At 37.8% G+C, this 16,784-nt stretch overlaps 1 protein-coding gene across 4 annotated transcripts in view; it reads right to left on the bottom strand.

Annotated features, from left to right (window-relative positions):
• Positions 1-16,784, bottom strand: part of psd3l (pleckstrin and Sec7 domain containing 3, like) — a 194,619-nt gene that overhangs the window by 117,401 nt on the left and 60,434 nt on the right. The window contains exon 1 of one of the 4 annotated variants that reach the window (XM_007255272.4): positions 11,073-11,161. The exons of the other annotated variants lie outside the window; for them this stretch is intronic. Within the exon in view, the coding sequence (XP_007255334.2) occupies positions 11,073-11,089 (17 nt within the window). The 5' untranslated portion in view covers positions 11,090-11,161. Of the gene's footprint in view, positions 1-11,072; positions 11,162-16,784 lie in introns of those variants that run through there. 4 annotated transcript variants of the gene reach the window in all.

Here is a 16,784-nt window from a genome sequence, read left to right as displayed (position 1 = left end):
GGGGTGGTAATTATTCAGATCGAGAATTTTTTTTCTTGAACTTGAACTGAAAAAGAGCAGAATAGGATGGTGGAGAGAGTCTTGGCTGTTGTAGGGGTTTCATTTATTGACATTTTAAGTGATGGGGAAAGAAACGTCAATGACCCTTTCAATTCCTAGTTTGGCAATTTAAAATCTTTACTCGCCTGTAAATTGAGACTGGACTGGACTGGTTACAAAAGCTCCAGCACTATAAATATGAATGAATTGATTGAATGAATTCATGCTTTTCCTCAAAAGATAACCAGCCTGCTCCTCTTCACTTGGCTATCTGAGCACGTTTTGGCCTTTCAGGGTTTTTACAGCTCTGGACAGACAGGATTCAGCACATTCAGAGGCCTGGGAAAGCTTTAAAACAACAGTGCCACCTATTGTCCATCCAAGCAAACTACAGCACAAACGTGAAGAGATTACAGAATGATGGATTTCAGTTCAAACCCAAACAATACTCAAGGCACAAGAAAAAAAAAGGACTACTGAATAAGGCGAGTGGCTGAAATCATAAAGGAACTTAGTAAGAAGTCAGGCATTCAAAAAGCCTCAAGATACTATGCCTAATAAATAAATAACACTAAAATTAAATTCAGAAGTGTGACTATTAAATGCTCTTGGGTGTGGAGAGAACTAGTACTTCTGCAAAAGGGTATATTTGCATATCAGTGTGAATGAACCCGTTCCTCCATTTCAGTCTGAGGGCACCAAACACATCTCCAATATATGCAGCTCCACAGACACAAATAATCTCTCCAATATGACATGAATCATTCATCACAGGGAAAAGCCAATAAATATATCAGGCTGTCTCTGCCTTATAGCTAAAAATACTCCTCAATTTTTTTAAACAGGTGCTGAGAAGATGTTTTAAAGGCTTAAAGGCTTAAAGGTTTGACTCAAAATCCAATTTAGACAATTTTCCACTCACTCTAAATGTAGTCGACTGGTTGGACAGGTTTGGTGTCTAACATTTGCCTCTTTAGTTTGTACTTGAGTTATGAAGCTAATGTAGCTATCAAAACATGCGTGCTAATACACAAAATAGCGTTGTGCAAAATACATCTCTAAATCAATACGTATTTTTACCTAAAATTTAATTTAAAAACATAAGATAAGCTAAGTTAAGTAGATTTGCACTGTAATCTAAACACAAATTTATCAAAATTTATCCACAAGCAAATTTCAACAGTACTATTAGTTGTGCAGTGTATTTTTGTTCAGAAAACGAAGCTAATGTAGCTATAAAAGTATAAGGTGCACTTAAAATCCTATAATTTTCCCAAAAATCATCAGTGTGCCTTATAATCCAGTGTGCCTTATGTAGGAATTTTACCAGTCAGGCTGTAAGGAGCAGTAAAGCTACTCAGCTAAAGTACAGCATTATAAAGGAGTTTCAGTGAAGTTTCTCCAGTGCTGAGGCTGGAGAAGTATTAGCATTAGCCGCTAACAGCAGCGCTAGCTCTTTCGTCAGCCAGTGGCGAGTATATTGGACTGCAGTCTGCATGTATACTGTGTTAAAACAAGCCACATGGAAATAGCACCCTGACTTACCAGAACACTCAGAGTTCCTCAGTCTACCACTATCGGGCAACATTTACTAGCTCTGCTAACCACGGCTGGCTAGCGCTTAAGAACCGGGGCTGGCTAAGCGCTTGCTAACCGCGATTAGTGCTTACCCTTTAACAAAATACTCAAATTCCAAGTTTACTATTAAATTAACTGAAGCACTTCACACACACAAATAAACCGTTTTCAGGAGAGAAATCTGTGTAGATTAACATCCAGTGCTTGTTTGACTTTAAAAGAAAGGAGTTTTTTTTTTTCAGTTTTTGTTTAAATAGCAGGACCTACTAAATTAGAATAGAAACATGGTGACACCCCTGTTCACTTTAAGTATACAATCTTACTAGTGTTGCTTTATGCACCTTAAAATTTGGTGCACCTTATGTATGAAAATAGACAGATGATAGTGTGCCTTATAATCCGGAAAATATGGTACATGTCTAAATAATCACACATTTACCTCAAACTTAGTAAAAAAAACATTTCCTCATGTAGTTACACTGTAATCTAAACAACACACAAATGTACCTAGCAAGACATTTAGATTCATATTCATTTTTAGATTTTTTAAGTAGCATTATATCATACAATATCAGATAGTCACTGCACGAAGAAGTCAAAAGATTACAAAAAGACATCTTACAAAAGATATCTTAACAGCACTTAGTCTGCTACTTAGTCACTGAGAAAAATGTGTGGTGATTTTGGCATGTAGTTAGCACAATGCTAACCTGAGGAGTATTAGCATCCAAAACATGTTAGCATCATTAGCTTAATAGCTGCAAAACAAAATTAAAGAAGCATAAGCCAGACACAAGACACTACACAACAAGCACGTCTAGCCACTTGACTAAATTTACACTAAATTACATTAAGTACAGTTGTTAAGTTCTCTCAAATTGGTTTCCTAAGGCTAGAGATGTACTTTCTATTTGGCCTTCATTTAATTTACGCCCCTATCCATATAGTGGCAAGGTGTGTGAATAAAAGTCAAATTTTGCCTTTGATCTTGCATGTGTACATTTAAAACACTGTATATTTAAAAAAAAACAAGTACAAGCTGAGAGAGTATGTGAATTGAGGAACTTCAAGCAGCAACATAACTGAAAAAAGCAACTTATCTAGCACTAAAAAAGGCATCACCCTGAACATGACTGCTTTAGCTTTCTGACTGCTGCTGTTGTACTTTTGGTGGTGGTTAAATGTGTCTGCAACATTAGCTGTTTTGTGTGGTTAGTGGTGTTTGTTAGCTCTCTTGGGTTGATGTGCTAATAGCTTCTCACTCTATGGGCTCAAATGACACCTTTTTTTTCCTCTTTCCAGCATGACACTGTTAAAAAAGATCTTTGTACAATCCATAAACAGTGGTTAAAACATTTGCTCACAATGTGAAAGGCCAAGAATATCATGCTACTCCAATCCTACTTCTCCAGTCCTAATTGGTGTAGACATTTAACTCTACATTCTCAGACTTTTGCAACATTCAATTCAATTTTAAAATCACTCTGTCCATGTAATGCCATAAACGTGAACTAGGAAGGTGTAAGAAATGGAATTTTCGGGTAGGCCCCAGGCGCTTATGAGCACAAAGCGTGTGGCTGTAATCATCTGAGACAGTAGTGTGGTCCTTGGCAATGGATGGTATAAACGAGAGCTCCTCTATGGAACATGAATTAGAACTGACCCCAGCTCCACCCACAGCAGTATTATACTTGGAATGCTATCCTCCTTTCTCCTGCTTTCTCTCTCCCTCTACTCCCTCCCTCTCTCTCCTTCGCCCTCAGGCCCTCAGGCTCAGGCAGTGGAGCTGTGAGAGGAGGATATGGCTATGGTGAGGTAGGGGAACCTCTCCATGTTCTCATTCTATGAGTCATTCTGAAACAGAAGCCGATATACAGGGGTTGAACACACACAGAAAAACAGTACATGATGACCCAGTCATGATAATGATGGCAGTGGTGCAGGAAGCCCACTTGTTTCAGTTCCTGAAGTGCAGATGAATCATAACAAGCAAATATAGTACATTTTTGTTTAAAAAAAAAAAAAAGCAAAATGCAAATTAGCCATCAGCTTTTTATATGTGTGATGACAAACAGACAGTGACATGCACATGTTTGGGCACCACTAGTTACAGTAAAAAAAAAAAAAAAAATCTGTGTACCATGGTATAAAATGCCACACTCAAACTAGAGGTGTGAATCACAGGGAATTTCATACACTACAATACAATACAACATCACTACTATACGCTACCCATTATAACGAAGCTGTGATTCTGTGATTCATGAGATATACTCGATACCTTACAGCATCTGCGTTACTGAAAAGGAGAACATTTATAGATTTTATGCATTCATCAGTTTCACAGAATTTGACAAACCTTTAACCTGCATTTACCCTATTAATTTGATAATCGCATCCATGTGGTGTAATGAAGCAGTGACTTTTTTAAGTCAAATTTGGGAGGGGGGGGAGAGTTTTACAGAGTTTAGAGTGCCTATGTTTCAATAAAAGTATTACAAATATTTGCCTGTATGCATTGATCATGTACAGCAAACAAAAACATTAAAATATATTGCAATATCAATATTTTGGCATGCCACATGGTCAATTTGTCGGCAAAAATTCTTTCTAATTTTTGTTTTGACTTTTTTTTTTCTTGAAGCAGTCTTCTATTTCTGTAATATTCTTAATCAGTCTTGCTACACTGGACTTTTATGGGTTTAACAATGTTTAGGTCAAAGAAGGAAGCTTCTGTCTGTGCCTCTTTAGGCTTTCAATAGAGTATTTTGAGGTTCAGTTAGGATCATTATTATATATCTCTTTAGAAGCTTTGAAACCTTTGTTCAAGTTACTCGAAAGCTCAAATCAATCTTTAGCATGAAGCTCCTTTTCTGTTGATTGAACCATGATCAATCAAGCCCCACATACAAGTCCTCTATCTGACAGAAGGCAGGCCAGTCACTATGCTTTACTGTTTGTCACTGGAAAGTTTGCAACTCTGGTATTTGTAGCTGCAAAAACCACATCAGTTATCTACACCTTTATGTTAGAACTCAGTATGTGTCAGCACTCTAATTATAATACAGCCAAAGTAACAGATAAAATTATGTTCACTTCTTCTGCTTTTACTGCTCATGGCTGGTGAATTAGCTAGACTGCAATTTGAACCAAAACTTTTGGATTTTTTATTTCCTGCCTTCTGGATCAGTTATGGTTCAAGAATTTATAAAGGCAACACAAAGCCTTCAACATTTACATTTACATGTAAATTTAAGGTATTTTAGCAGATCCCCTTATCCAAAGAGACTTACAACAGTACTGTATTCTTTACTTCAAAATATCCATAGCTAGTTTGTAGAGACTAGAATCAAGAGAACTCTTCAAAAATATGAGTCTTTAGTCTAATTCAGAACAACGCGAGTGACTCTGCTGTTCAGACACACAGTGGATGTTCATTCCACCACCTTGGTCCTAGAACAGAGGAGAGTTCAGATATTCGTTTTTGTTCCAATTCACATCACATCACATCAATGTTTTTTGCCATCTCTCATAGTATACAGAACTGACCAAAGTGGAAGTGTGAAAGAAAGCATGTGCTCTCAACAAAACATGTAGCCACAGGAAGCCTTTATAAACTCCTGCTTACAGTCATGTGGCAGATGTACACATCTGGAGGAACACAGTGGCTGGTCATGACTGGTCTGTATAGCTGCAGACTGACAGGAGAAATGTACCAAATGTTCTCAACCATAAAAGGCTGAAACATAGGTTCAGACTACAGGATGCATGCCTGTTGATCAGTAACAGAGGACATGGCAGTAACAGTGATGGCTTTTGTCCAAAAATAAGTTTCCCTGATTTTGCTATAGTTTGCAAAATATTTGATTAAAATAAAATTGTTGTTTTATTCTATGAACTACGGACGATGTGTCTCAAATCTACAGCATTTATTTGCAGAAAATTAGAAATGGCTTAAAAAAGATGCAGAGCTTTCAGATATCAAATAATGCAAAGAAATCAATATTTGGTGAAATAACCCTGGTTTTTAATCACAGTTTTCGTGCATCTTGGCATGTTTTCCTACACCAGTCTTACACACTGTTTTTGGATAACTTTATGCCACTCCTGGTGCAGAAATTCAAGCAGTTCAGTTTGGTTTGATGGCTTGTGATCATCCATCTTCATCCTAATTATTTTCCAGAGGTTTTCAATTAGGCAAAATTAAAGAAATTTATCAAGTGGTGTCTTATTTTTTTTCCCAGAGCTGTATGTAGCAATATCACTGTAATATAAGTTATTTTCCATATCATGCAGCCTTACCAGGTATAGCACTTGGGTGCCAAGGGGAACACCATATTTACATAAAGCTGCAGTAAGCAGATTCCTTTTGTGGGATGTCCAGGCCACTCAAAGTGTGAGTGTTTTTTTTTCTTTTTTAAATAGCCCATGCAAACATTCAAAGAATTAGTTCTAAAATCCATTGATTTCATTTTAATACTTTTTATTAGTTTCAGTAGATCTACAGTTTTATTTAATATCATCAACATAACTGGCATCATCTCAAGATTGCATTATTTTATAAACAATTGAAATTGTTAAGGTACAATGGTAATATGGATTTGAGGACATAACACCTAGTATCTGCTCTGCACCTAGTTTTTGTTTTTCTGCTGTAACACATCTACTCCACCTTAGAAAGGGCTTGTCATTTAACTGATTTGTTACATCAGTTGTTTTGGGACTGATGGGAGAGCTGAAATACACCAGAGCCAGAGTTGGAATCTACAGGGTTAATGAGTTAAACAGGAGTTTAAAGGGTTAACTGATACATGTAAGAGCTTTACTTGTCATGGGAATGAGTGAGTTATTAACTTCTGCAACAATAAAATCAATTAATCATTCCTGGACATAACAAAACCGTGCATTAAACAAATGCAGGCTACTGGCATCAGTGAAAGATGTTGTCAGAACGAGGCAGATGTTTTCTGAAAACAGATGTATATAAGATACAGCTGGAACGGGGCGTTTACATCCAGAGTCTGTAACTGTTCTTTGTGAGTCAAAGTTTAGGCCTGAATCAAGACTGTTAAAAACTCAGTTGTATCCTCTGTGACTGTAATTAAAACACAACCACATGCATTTCTCACCATCAGGCCATCTGTAAGCATGAAGGCAGTTAGAAACAACTGCATACAATCTACAGAGAGGTACACGTATTAACTATACTACAAAAACCTTAACATTTAAATTAACATAATATTTTTATATGTTAACAGGCCAGGCTGCCCTCAAAACAAATCTTACTTTGTACCCTTGATGTAAATATGCAATTCGAGAGCAGGTCAGTAACAGAGCAGTGATTTTAAATAGAACACTACAATACAGTGAGCCAAGGACTGGACACACCCTGCCATTTTAAGCTAAATAAACTATTACTGTGGTTCAAGTAAAATGAGCGTTAAGAAAAAGAGGAACAACTACTTTCTGCTCCTTTCTGCTCAGTCAGAGAGAATCCTTTCAGCCAGTATAAATAAATATGAGAATAATTTATACTGTGTGAATTGATCGGACTAGCTACAGGGAAAACTGAGGTGAGATTTCTGAGAAGGATCAATAGTAACACTACAGGAATTTCATGAAGGATTTATATAGAAATGTTCTAATAAAATGTGGAAACCTGCATTACTGCTACAAAAACAGAATAATAGAATTGAAAACAGAATAAAAAGACAAACTACTGAAAAACTACTAAATATTGATGAGAACAAAAATCTTGTAATGTCCTGTGTCCTTATAAATATTCTGTGGCCTATTCTGCAATTACAGGTACATTTCAATCTTAGAAAAAATTTGACTCATTCAACTATGTTATTGTTACACTGTTTAAACTATTAAATCACTAACACTATAGCTGTAGACTGACAGGAGAGAAGTCCCAAAATGTTATCTCTTCGACACTGTACCATGAATGCCTTAAACATAGGTTTTAATAACAGAATGAATGCCTGTGCATAAGTAACTAGGGACATGACAGTCACAGTAATAGCTTTTGCAGGCTACACCTGACATTTAGGCTTAATGAGCCCTCTCATTAACAACACTTAACTCCTTAACTCCACACACTTAACTCTAAAACCAAAATGATTGATTTCTCTGATTTTACTATTTATAGGTATATGGTTCAGTAAATTAACGTTTTCTTCTTTAAACTACTGACAACTATTCTCCCAAACTCCAAATTAAATTATTGATTACATTCCAGAGGTTTTAAATTGAGATAGATGGTCACAAGCCATCAAGCAAAGCTAAACTGCTTGATTTTTTGAGCCTGGAGTCACCCAAAAGCAGTATGAAAGACTGGTGGAGAGAGACTTCCACTAAATTATTCATTTCTGAACTTTTCTAAACTGAGTAGAAACATTGGAATTGTTGAATATGAACTTTTTTCTTGCACTATTTGTGGTCTGAAAGCACATGTTTCCTTAATTTAACCATTTCTCATTTTCTGCAAAAAATGTTGAATTTGGAAACAATGTTTTGAGTAGTTTATAGAATAAAATGACAATGTTTCTTTTAATCAAATATATACCAATAAATAGTAAAATCAGAGAAAGGGTTCATTACAAAGTGGTCTCTTAATGATGTCTAAAGCTGTATAATATAATATGTTCTATATAATATATAGAAAGACCAAATGTAAAAATTAGGGACCCATTAAAATGTAATTTTTGTCTGACACCAAAACAAGCAAAACTAAACATTTTGCTGAAAACTGAAAATAGTTTTGTGCTGTTTTTTTTTTTTTACCACTGTCTGAATTAAATGGCCTAACGTAAATTTATTTTTTCTGACTTCTCAAAGAGAGGCAATTGCAAAAACTGCTTTTTAAAAATATTTCTTCAACACATTTCCATCTGAATAAAGCTTCAAATCTAAAGAAGGAAAAATCCCAACCAACCCAAACAAAAGGACTGGCTAAATATTCACAATGCAGGAGCACTGAACCTCAAAAAAACCAATACAATAGATTCAACCATGGCAACCCAAAGCAACCATACACTAATAACATCAACCATCAGACCACCAACTAACTTCAGCTGCTGACTATAGCCAAGTTAACCTAGCTTACCTACAGAAAACGTATATTATAACAATTAATTAAAATATTAAACACATGAACTGCTGTTTATAAGGCAAATACACTCGCCAATGTGTGTGCAGCGAATTTTAATGATTTATTTAAGGTTACTTGTAACACATAAAGCGAAATTAAAGCTTAAAAAAGTTTTAAACGTTAGCTTAATTTCAGAACTTTGCAAAACTTTGAGTTCCACCTTAAATTTATCGCGGCAGCTTTGTGGCGCACGGGCTGGCGCTTTTAGAGAAATGAAAGACGCGCAGGGAATTTTAAGGTGGACCGGGAAATTCGATAAATGAAGTAGACAACCTTAACCAAACATGCCGTAAGACGATTTAATCAATGAAAGATATGTTTTGTTTTTTAAGTTATTGTTTACATTATTTTTTAAAGACTTTTCTGTGGTAAATGACCGCTCATTTGCCTTATTTATTGTCTCTATTTCGTTACATTAGTAAGTTAGTTAGTTTGTTTGTTAGTTAGTTAACTAGCTAGCTAGCATCTGAAAGACAAGAATACTCCACGTAGTTAGCTCAAATATTTGGTAACCAGCCAGCTACGCAAAGTTTAATAACAAAAACGCCTTTAAAGAGCACCAAGCTAGCTAAACTAACAGTAATAACACACAGAGCAGCAGACAGTGGCGGTGATTACCCAGGTCCAGAAAGTAAAAATCCATTCCATGGTTTTGGACCAACTGCCTGGGCGGCTCTGCTCCAGCTGAGGCGCCCATACAGTTGGTATAAAACCCTGGGATGGATTTATACTTTCTGGTCCTGGGTTACCCACCACAGGCAGGCAGAAACACAGCTGCAGGCATGAGCAGCAACAAGTTGCTTTGTTTACCTGCAAAACTCGCCGATCCACTCTGAACTCACGGAGTTACGGGTAAAGCCTCCCAACAGCAGCCAGAGCGGCGTTCCTCTAACATGCAGTCCAGATTACAGCGCTGCTCTACCATCAGGAGCATTTGGAGAACATGTGGAGACCACTCCATACCACCACTAGCACCATCACCATCACTCACTCACACCGAGCCCGCTAAAAACTACCCCTCTCCTGGATCCCAGCTCATCTCTGGGCGGAACAGAGGTGGCGTTTCCCACAAAGCACTGCACCCAGTCAAAACACGTGTATACACACACACACTCTCACACAGACACACAGTAGTTTACCTAGAAGGGGAAAAGGAGTGTGTGGATTTGGAAGAGAGAAGAAAACTGAGCCGAAATAGTCTGCGCCTAAAAAAACACCAGATATTAGAGACCACTTCGGTTTCTGAATCAGCTACTCTGATTTTGCTAATTTTATGTTTGAGTAAAATCAACATTGTTGTTTTGTTCTATAAACTTCAGACAACTTTTCTCCCAAATTCCAAATAAATATATTGTCATTTAGAGCATTTATTTGCTATAAGTTTTGCATAAGTTCATATTCATAAAGTTTTAAGAGTTCAGAAATTAATATTTGGTGGAATTACCCTGGTTTTTAATCACAGTTTTCATGCATCTTGGGATGTTCTCCTCCATAAGTCTTACACACAGCTTTTTGGTAACTTTATGTCTCTACTGGTGCAAAAATTCAAGCAGTTCACCTTGGTTTGATGGCTTGTGATCATCAATCTTCCTCTTGATTATATATACATTTTCCAATGTGTTTCCAAGGCCAAGCAGCTCTATTTAAGACTTACATCATCAAACACAATGCAGGCCAGCGGATAATTTTGGCAATATAGTGTATAGTGTATCTTCACTGTAATTCTCAGTAATTCACAGTAAAAGTCCACATCCAAATAAATCATTTTAAAAAGTACAAATGCTAAAAGCGTAAAAAAAACCTGATGTATGTAGTTTTAGCTGAAGTGGGCAATTAAGATATGTGCAGGTTTAAACCTTTGCAATATATCAATTTAGACTAAAACACACAAAAGACCTAGAAAGGAGGGTGTTGTGTGGATTTGGAAGAGAAAAAAATGAATTGTGTGGATTATATCTAAGCAAAAAAACTGCTGAATCAGAAATAATACTCTAAACTACATGACATGAAGCATTAACAAGGGACAACAACACATCACCTGCCTGATCAGACTAAAACAAATGCCAACACTGTTTGAGTCCTTGCTTTATTTTAAGATTTAGAATTAGAGTGGTTTTGGTAAAAAATGGTGAACCTCTGCTGCCAATAATTTACAGGGGCTTTTTACTGGGTGACTGAGGAAAAAAGGCCATTATACTCAGTTAAGGAAATACTAAGTTAAGGAAATAAAAGAAAATAGTTAGATTCTCTGAATCAAAGCTATAAGCCCAACCAAAGCCTAAAAGCAGATCTTCCTTACCTTAACTTAAACACCATAAAGGCTTCTCTTAATCCTACACTGGCTGGAATGTGTAGCAGCAGCAGTGGCTGAAGGAGAATTGGAGAGTTCACTCTGTGCTGTTGGCTAGAGGAAAGCCAGCAGGATGAGAAACCAGCGTTTAGGGATGTGGTTGTACAGATCACTTATTGGAGGTGTAGTGACTTTACAAGCTGCTTCCCCTCTGTTACTGGTCACCACAGGCGGACAGACCACACCAATAGATTGTTGTGTGTTTTATGGTGGCTTGTAGGGAGTGTCTGTGCAGATGCTTAAACATTTTCCAGTAGTGACTATCTCTGTTTCTCTCAGTGATCTTGGGAACTGTCCAGGATGCTGTATAAACCTGTGTTTCCCAGTCCAGCCTCTGGACTACACTGCACACTATGTTTTTTTTCCTTTACAAACACACCCATTTCCATAACAGTTCTTCTTGAAACCTCTATGTTATGTTGGGATTCTCTGAACTAAACAAAAAATCTATTACTTAATCAGCCACAGGTAAAGATTAAGAGAACGTACAATGCAGAAAGTTGACATACAACTGGACAAAAGTATTGGGACACATGTTTATGCATTGTTTCTAATGAAATCAAGGGTAAAACAAATATACTATTCTTTTTTTTATTTACTGTCTCTATTTTTCAAGCAATGCTTTTGGAGCATTAATATGAGGGTTAAAATTCAGCCATATGAATGATTTTAATATGTTGAATAATCAACATGCCGCCCAATGTCGGCTAGGGTAGGCTCCAGCCCCTCATCCCTGTGACCCTGATGGATCAAGTGGATGTTGACAATGGATGGATGGATGATCAACATGGCCCCTTCAATCATCAACAATTCTTTAACTCAAAGTAGGGCTTCATAATTCTGGTGAAATCTTATGACTTGGTAAAGGATTTGTCTTACCATATTTCACCAAAATGTCATTTTCCCTGTCATGATATTAATAAATCTACATATCCAATATTGAAGGACAAAAATTATTTCTATTCCAGAGAACACATAACTCTAGAAAACATAAAACTGGGGGGCTTCATACCACTCAAGCCCGAACATGGCAAAAGGTGCTGGCAGAGTGAAATCATGTCCTATATTTTTGGCAATACGTCTCTACAGTGATAAGACAAGCTGTGTGTGTGCATTTGCACATCTTTGTCAGCAAAAGATGCAACCTAATGTGAAGGAAGGGGTGTCCACAAACACTAGGGAATATATTATAGTGTAGTAGGCTATTAACAATAACTATTTTTGCTTGGTTTTTCCTTTGTTTTTGGAGTTATTGTGAAAGGCCTATAGTGTGTTTACACAGCATTACATCATTCCCAGCCCAATAAATATACCTCCACACATATTCAGATCCAAAACACCTCACCCATTACACACAGAGGACATGATCGAGCTGCACTGAAAGACCCGTCACTTTGACTAACTAAACCTTATGAATTTTACATTGCAGTTCATTTGCAAGGACGGTCCACGTTTTCTGTAATTACCCTCTCAATGAGGGGCTCATTTTCCATAAAATGTCAAAATGCTGGAGATGAAATGTGTTATTTTAACAGGCTGTATAAAAGAGTCAGACCAGAGCAACATTATGACACTCAGCTCAATGTTAGAAAATGTGCATGTCCTTCATTTCCTGTCATCTTTTCTCAATATTTTTCCAAGAATATGAACGATAACAAGGCCTAATCACTTCCACATGGACTGGGAGATCATTCAAGGTGGAGCTGTTCAGAGAGACCCACCTCATCCTGAAAGAATGTGAGAATGAAATCATTTAGTCTCTGCTCTGTGCAGTTCTGGCTTCTCTACTTAAGCTTAATATTGACATTTATTTTGTCCACAGCCCTTCGTACCTCTTTCTGGGGAAGTGACCAAAACCAGGAAGTCATTCTTTCAGTATGACACGCTACTGCCCAAGCCCAAGTACACATGCCTTTCAGTTCATGAAATAAATGTGAACGCCCAGGACCTGGACCGCTTCTCCACACCACTGAACTGACTGAGGCTGAACCGACTATACAGTGCTCCCATTACTTCTTACCATAAATCATATTTTTAATTGCTGCAAATTTCTTTATATACCACAGGTCTTCATACCGTGTGTGAAACCAAGAAGGAATGTGGTGTGGCCAATGTGGTCAAAACTGCAAAACAATATATGTCTTCTCACCAAATGAGGCGCAGTCAGAGCAGTGCAATGCAGAACAACAACGACAAACAGCTCAATTATGATAAACAACAAAAAAACATAATATGCCTACAGGGCACAGTGTAACTGTACAAAACTGTACAGTGAAGCGAACCCAGTGCCAAGAGCCCCAAAAACCTATACAATACAATATTCTATTGTAAGCATGCACAGATACTACTCTATGCTTACATGTTTGTGGACACCAATTCTAATGAATGCTTTCAGTTACTTTACCCTGTATTGCATCCATTGCTGGCACAGATTCCATGTGGAGGAGTAATGCCAATATAATGGGACTCTTTGGAGCAGGTAAGGTATAAACAGATATAAAGACCCATAGTATTAAGCTATGGAGCAGTGGAACTGTGTTCTCTTAAATAATGGTGCTCCATCCATTGCTTCTTAGATGGGCTGAGTTGGGGAGCATTACTAGGGGAAACCCACTAATGCTCTTCTCAATGAGTGCAAACAAATCTTCACAGAAATGTTCAAAGATGGCTGGTGGAAATGCAATCTGGTCAGTAAGTGTTGTTTTCCCAATTTTTACCACACAAACTCTTTTAGGAATGAGTAATGCCTAGTCCAATAACCAGTGAAGACCAGCACATGCCTCCTCTTACACATGGAGTGAAGTCAGTCACCGCCTCTTGTCAAACTGTCGCTGATATAGCATCACTGGGCAGCCAGCACGTTGGGAGCTTTGATATATCAGCTAGCAGAAGCCTGTGCTGACCAACATTACAATAGCAGTGATGAGGGGAGAAGAGTTCTATCTACCATCCACACAGAGACGGAATAGAGAATTGTTCTCTCTCGGACTCTGGCTGCTGATGGCAATCAGCATGATGGGGGAATCAAACCAGCGATTCTTGGATCATAGAGCCTTAGGCATCTGTCCTGGATTATGTGTCTGGATAAAGTAAATTATCTATACTTTTAAAAGCACGTCCTTCTCTTTGGTTCTTAACCTTTTAGCAGACAGAACATCAAACTACATTCTTCTACTAAAACAGCCTGTTAATCTCATAAGGTTATTGAACTGGTAGAGCTAAAAACACCCTTTCTATATGTCCTTTAATTTTTTTACTCAATTTGAAAAACATCTACTTTTCTATATTGTTTATGCCCATTTGCCTGATATTAATGAAGCTTGATCTGTTCTGTGCCAAGATTAATATTCGTCACCAGTCCTATTCTATGGTGTCTGACTTCTTGTTAATCTGTGGTCTGATCTCTCTGGGGGAAGCGGTTGTTCATTATCATTCATCTAGCTTGCTGCCTCTTAAATGACTTTAGCATTCTAAGAAGCGAGCAGGCCGACATAACAGGAACCTCTGCCAAGAATGCAAAGCAACTTTATTTAAAAAAAAGATGCATCTTAGGTCATTACTAAGGGTAAATGTCTTAGGGTAACAGGCTTTCCAAATTAAAGGTTATATGGTTTCAAAAGCGGCTTGTTAGTAAAACACTACACATAAAACATTAACATCCTGAATAAACGATCCAATCATCATGCTGTAATATTGAGCTTTATTAATAGCAGGCCAGCTCAAGCTGTATTGAATCCGGTAGGAAAATTTAAGACATCAGTGATTACGTATAAGTTTCATTTAGAGCCAGTAGGCAACACCAGAACCGAAGTCCAAACAGCAGCGTCATCATTTTAAAAGCAGTAAGCTGCAAGTGTGGTGAGCTTTTGCTGTGAATAAGTGTCATTGTCACTTTCACACACTCTCACACAGGGCTCTCCAGAATGACAAAGTTCTTCATCACTCTGAACATTTCCACAGAACTAGCTAGAATGTATACTAATTATAAGTTCAGCTAATGACACCAACAGCTAATACCTGTGAACTAATACAACTAGAAACTAGCGCTTCTTGTTTATGAAACGCCGTGTTCAGACTTGTTTATGCAGCATGCTTATGCAATTACTTCAGCTGTAAGCTTTGCATAAGCTGTTGTTGATGTAAGAGAGTGAATTATTTGACTTTAGTGTGTGCAACTATCATCTCTACTTCATGTTAAACTGCAGTAAATACATGCGAGTTCAAAACCCAGAACATTTAACCTGTATTTGTTTTCTTGATCTGTCCCAGACAGCTCTAATCAATAAGCCAAAATCTTCCGCCATGTTGCCGATCCTGATACCCGATTCTGCGCAGTAGAGACCAGGGAAGGGAGAAAGACTGTGGAGAGACAGCCTGCTCATTTAAATAAACCCGCCCCTGAGGGCTGCCTCGCGGTCACAGGCTGCAGAGCGGAACGGACGGTCTGTTATTGGTCCCGCCCATAACCAGCCCTTTTACAATAACCAAACCTTTTTTGAATAGAGCTGAATAACGTTTTAAAAAAGAATTCTGTGGGGATATAAAAATGTGTTACACTAGCTGTTGCATTTGAATAAAGGAGGTAGAATTACAGTATATTAGAAAAAAAACGTGATTGAAAGTTGTCTGTTTTGCCATTGAAACCTATGGGTATGGGTGGGGTTACACAGTTTTCTGCAACCGAACAGCAGGGGGCGCCCGACCTGTGGTGGCTTCACTTTTGAGAGACGATGCTCTGTCCAGCTATATACAGTCTATGCCAGAAACCAAACCGAGGGGAAAACATTCCTGGGTAATAAACTAGTTACCTGATTCAATCCTGAGAAATAAACTACAGGTGTAAAAACACTCTAAATGTATGTTCAAACATTAAGTAAAGTGGCCCAAATCTGATTTTCTTATTAAATATATCCAACATTTATCTGAACACATGCACTTTTAAAGCTTCGATTTTCCTTTGACACTGTAGTCACGCATCCATTCAGGCATTTTTTGTAATTTCCTGTAATATGTGCCTTCTAATCTTGGACAGTTTGGACAGAGACATCTCATTACAGTGTCATTATAGAGACATTACAGTTATTGGACAAACTGGGTTCCCAGTGAAAAAATTTCTTTGCTTCTGTGCTGTAAGCGCAATTAAGGCAGTCTGAGACACACTTCCAGGTCTGGGGCAAGTGGGCAGGTCTATCAAATAAGCAGGCCAGTGTGGGTCCACCTGTGGTCCTCTACTACACAGCCTCTGGCTGCATATTTGATTTGTCAACATGGCGGATATCTTTGGCTTCATTTTTATAGAACGGAAGGCAATTGAAACACAACCTCAATGTCTTCTACAGTCATTATAGTACAGTTACTGTGATGACCTGGACAAGAGTATACTTTCACATCCTTTCTCTTCTTCCACACAGCCCTCTCTCGGTTTAGGAAAATACTGAGCCCATAGAGTTTGTACTAAGAAAAGATGAACAACATCAGAGGACAACGCCATATCTGATTACACCAGCGTAACTAGCACAACAGTACCTATAGCCCTTCCCTGACAGCACTTTGTGGCACATTGCAGAATTCCCTTATGAAGCTCAAAAGGCTCCACACACATTGTGTCTGGGTCTTTTTTCGCTCCTCAAGGATAACTAGACCTGTTTTGTCTTTAATAGT

This window comes from Astyanax mexicanus, chromosome 20, assembly GCF_023375975.1.
Source record: "Astyanax mexicanus isolate ESR-SI-001 chromosome 20, AstMex3_surface, whole genome shotgun sequence".
Taxonomy (NCBI): Eukaryota; Metazoa; Chordata; class Actinopteri; order Characiformes; family Acestrorhamphidae; genus Astyanax; species Astyanax mexicanus.
The sequence above is the reverse complement of the archived record's forward strand: the minus strand, read 5'-3'. Positions and strand labels throughout refer to the sequence as shown.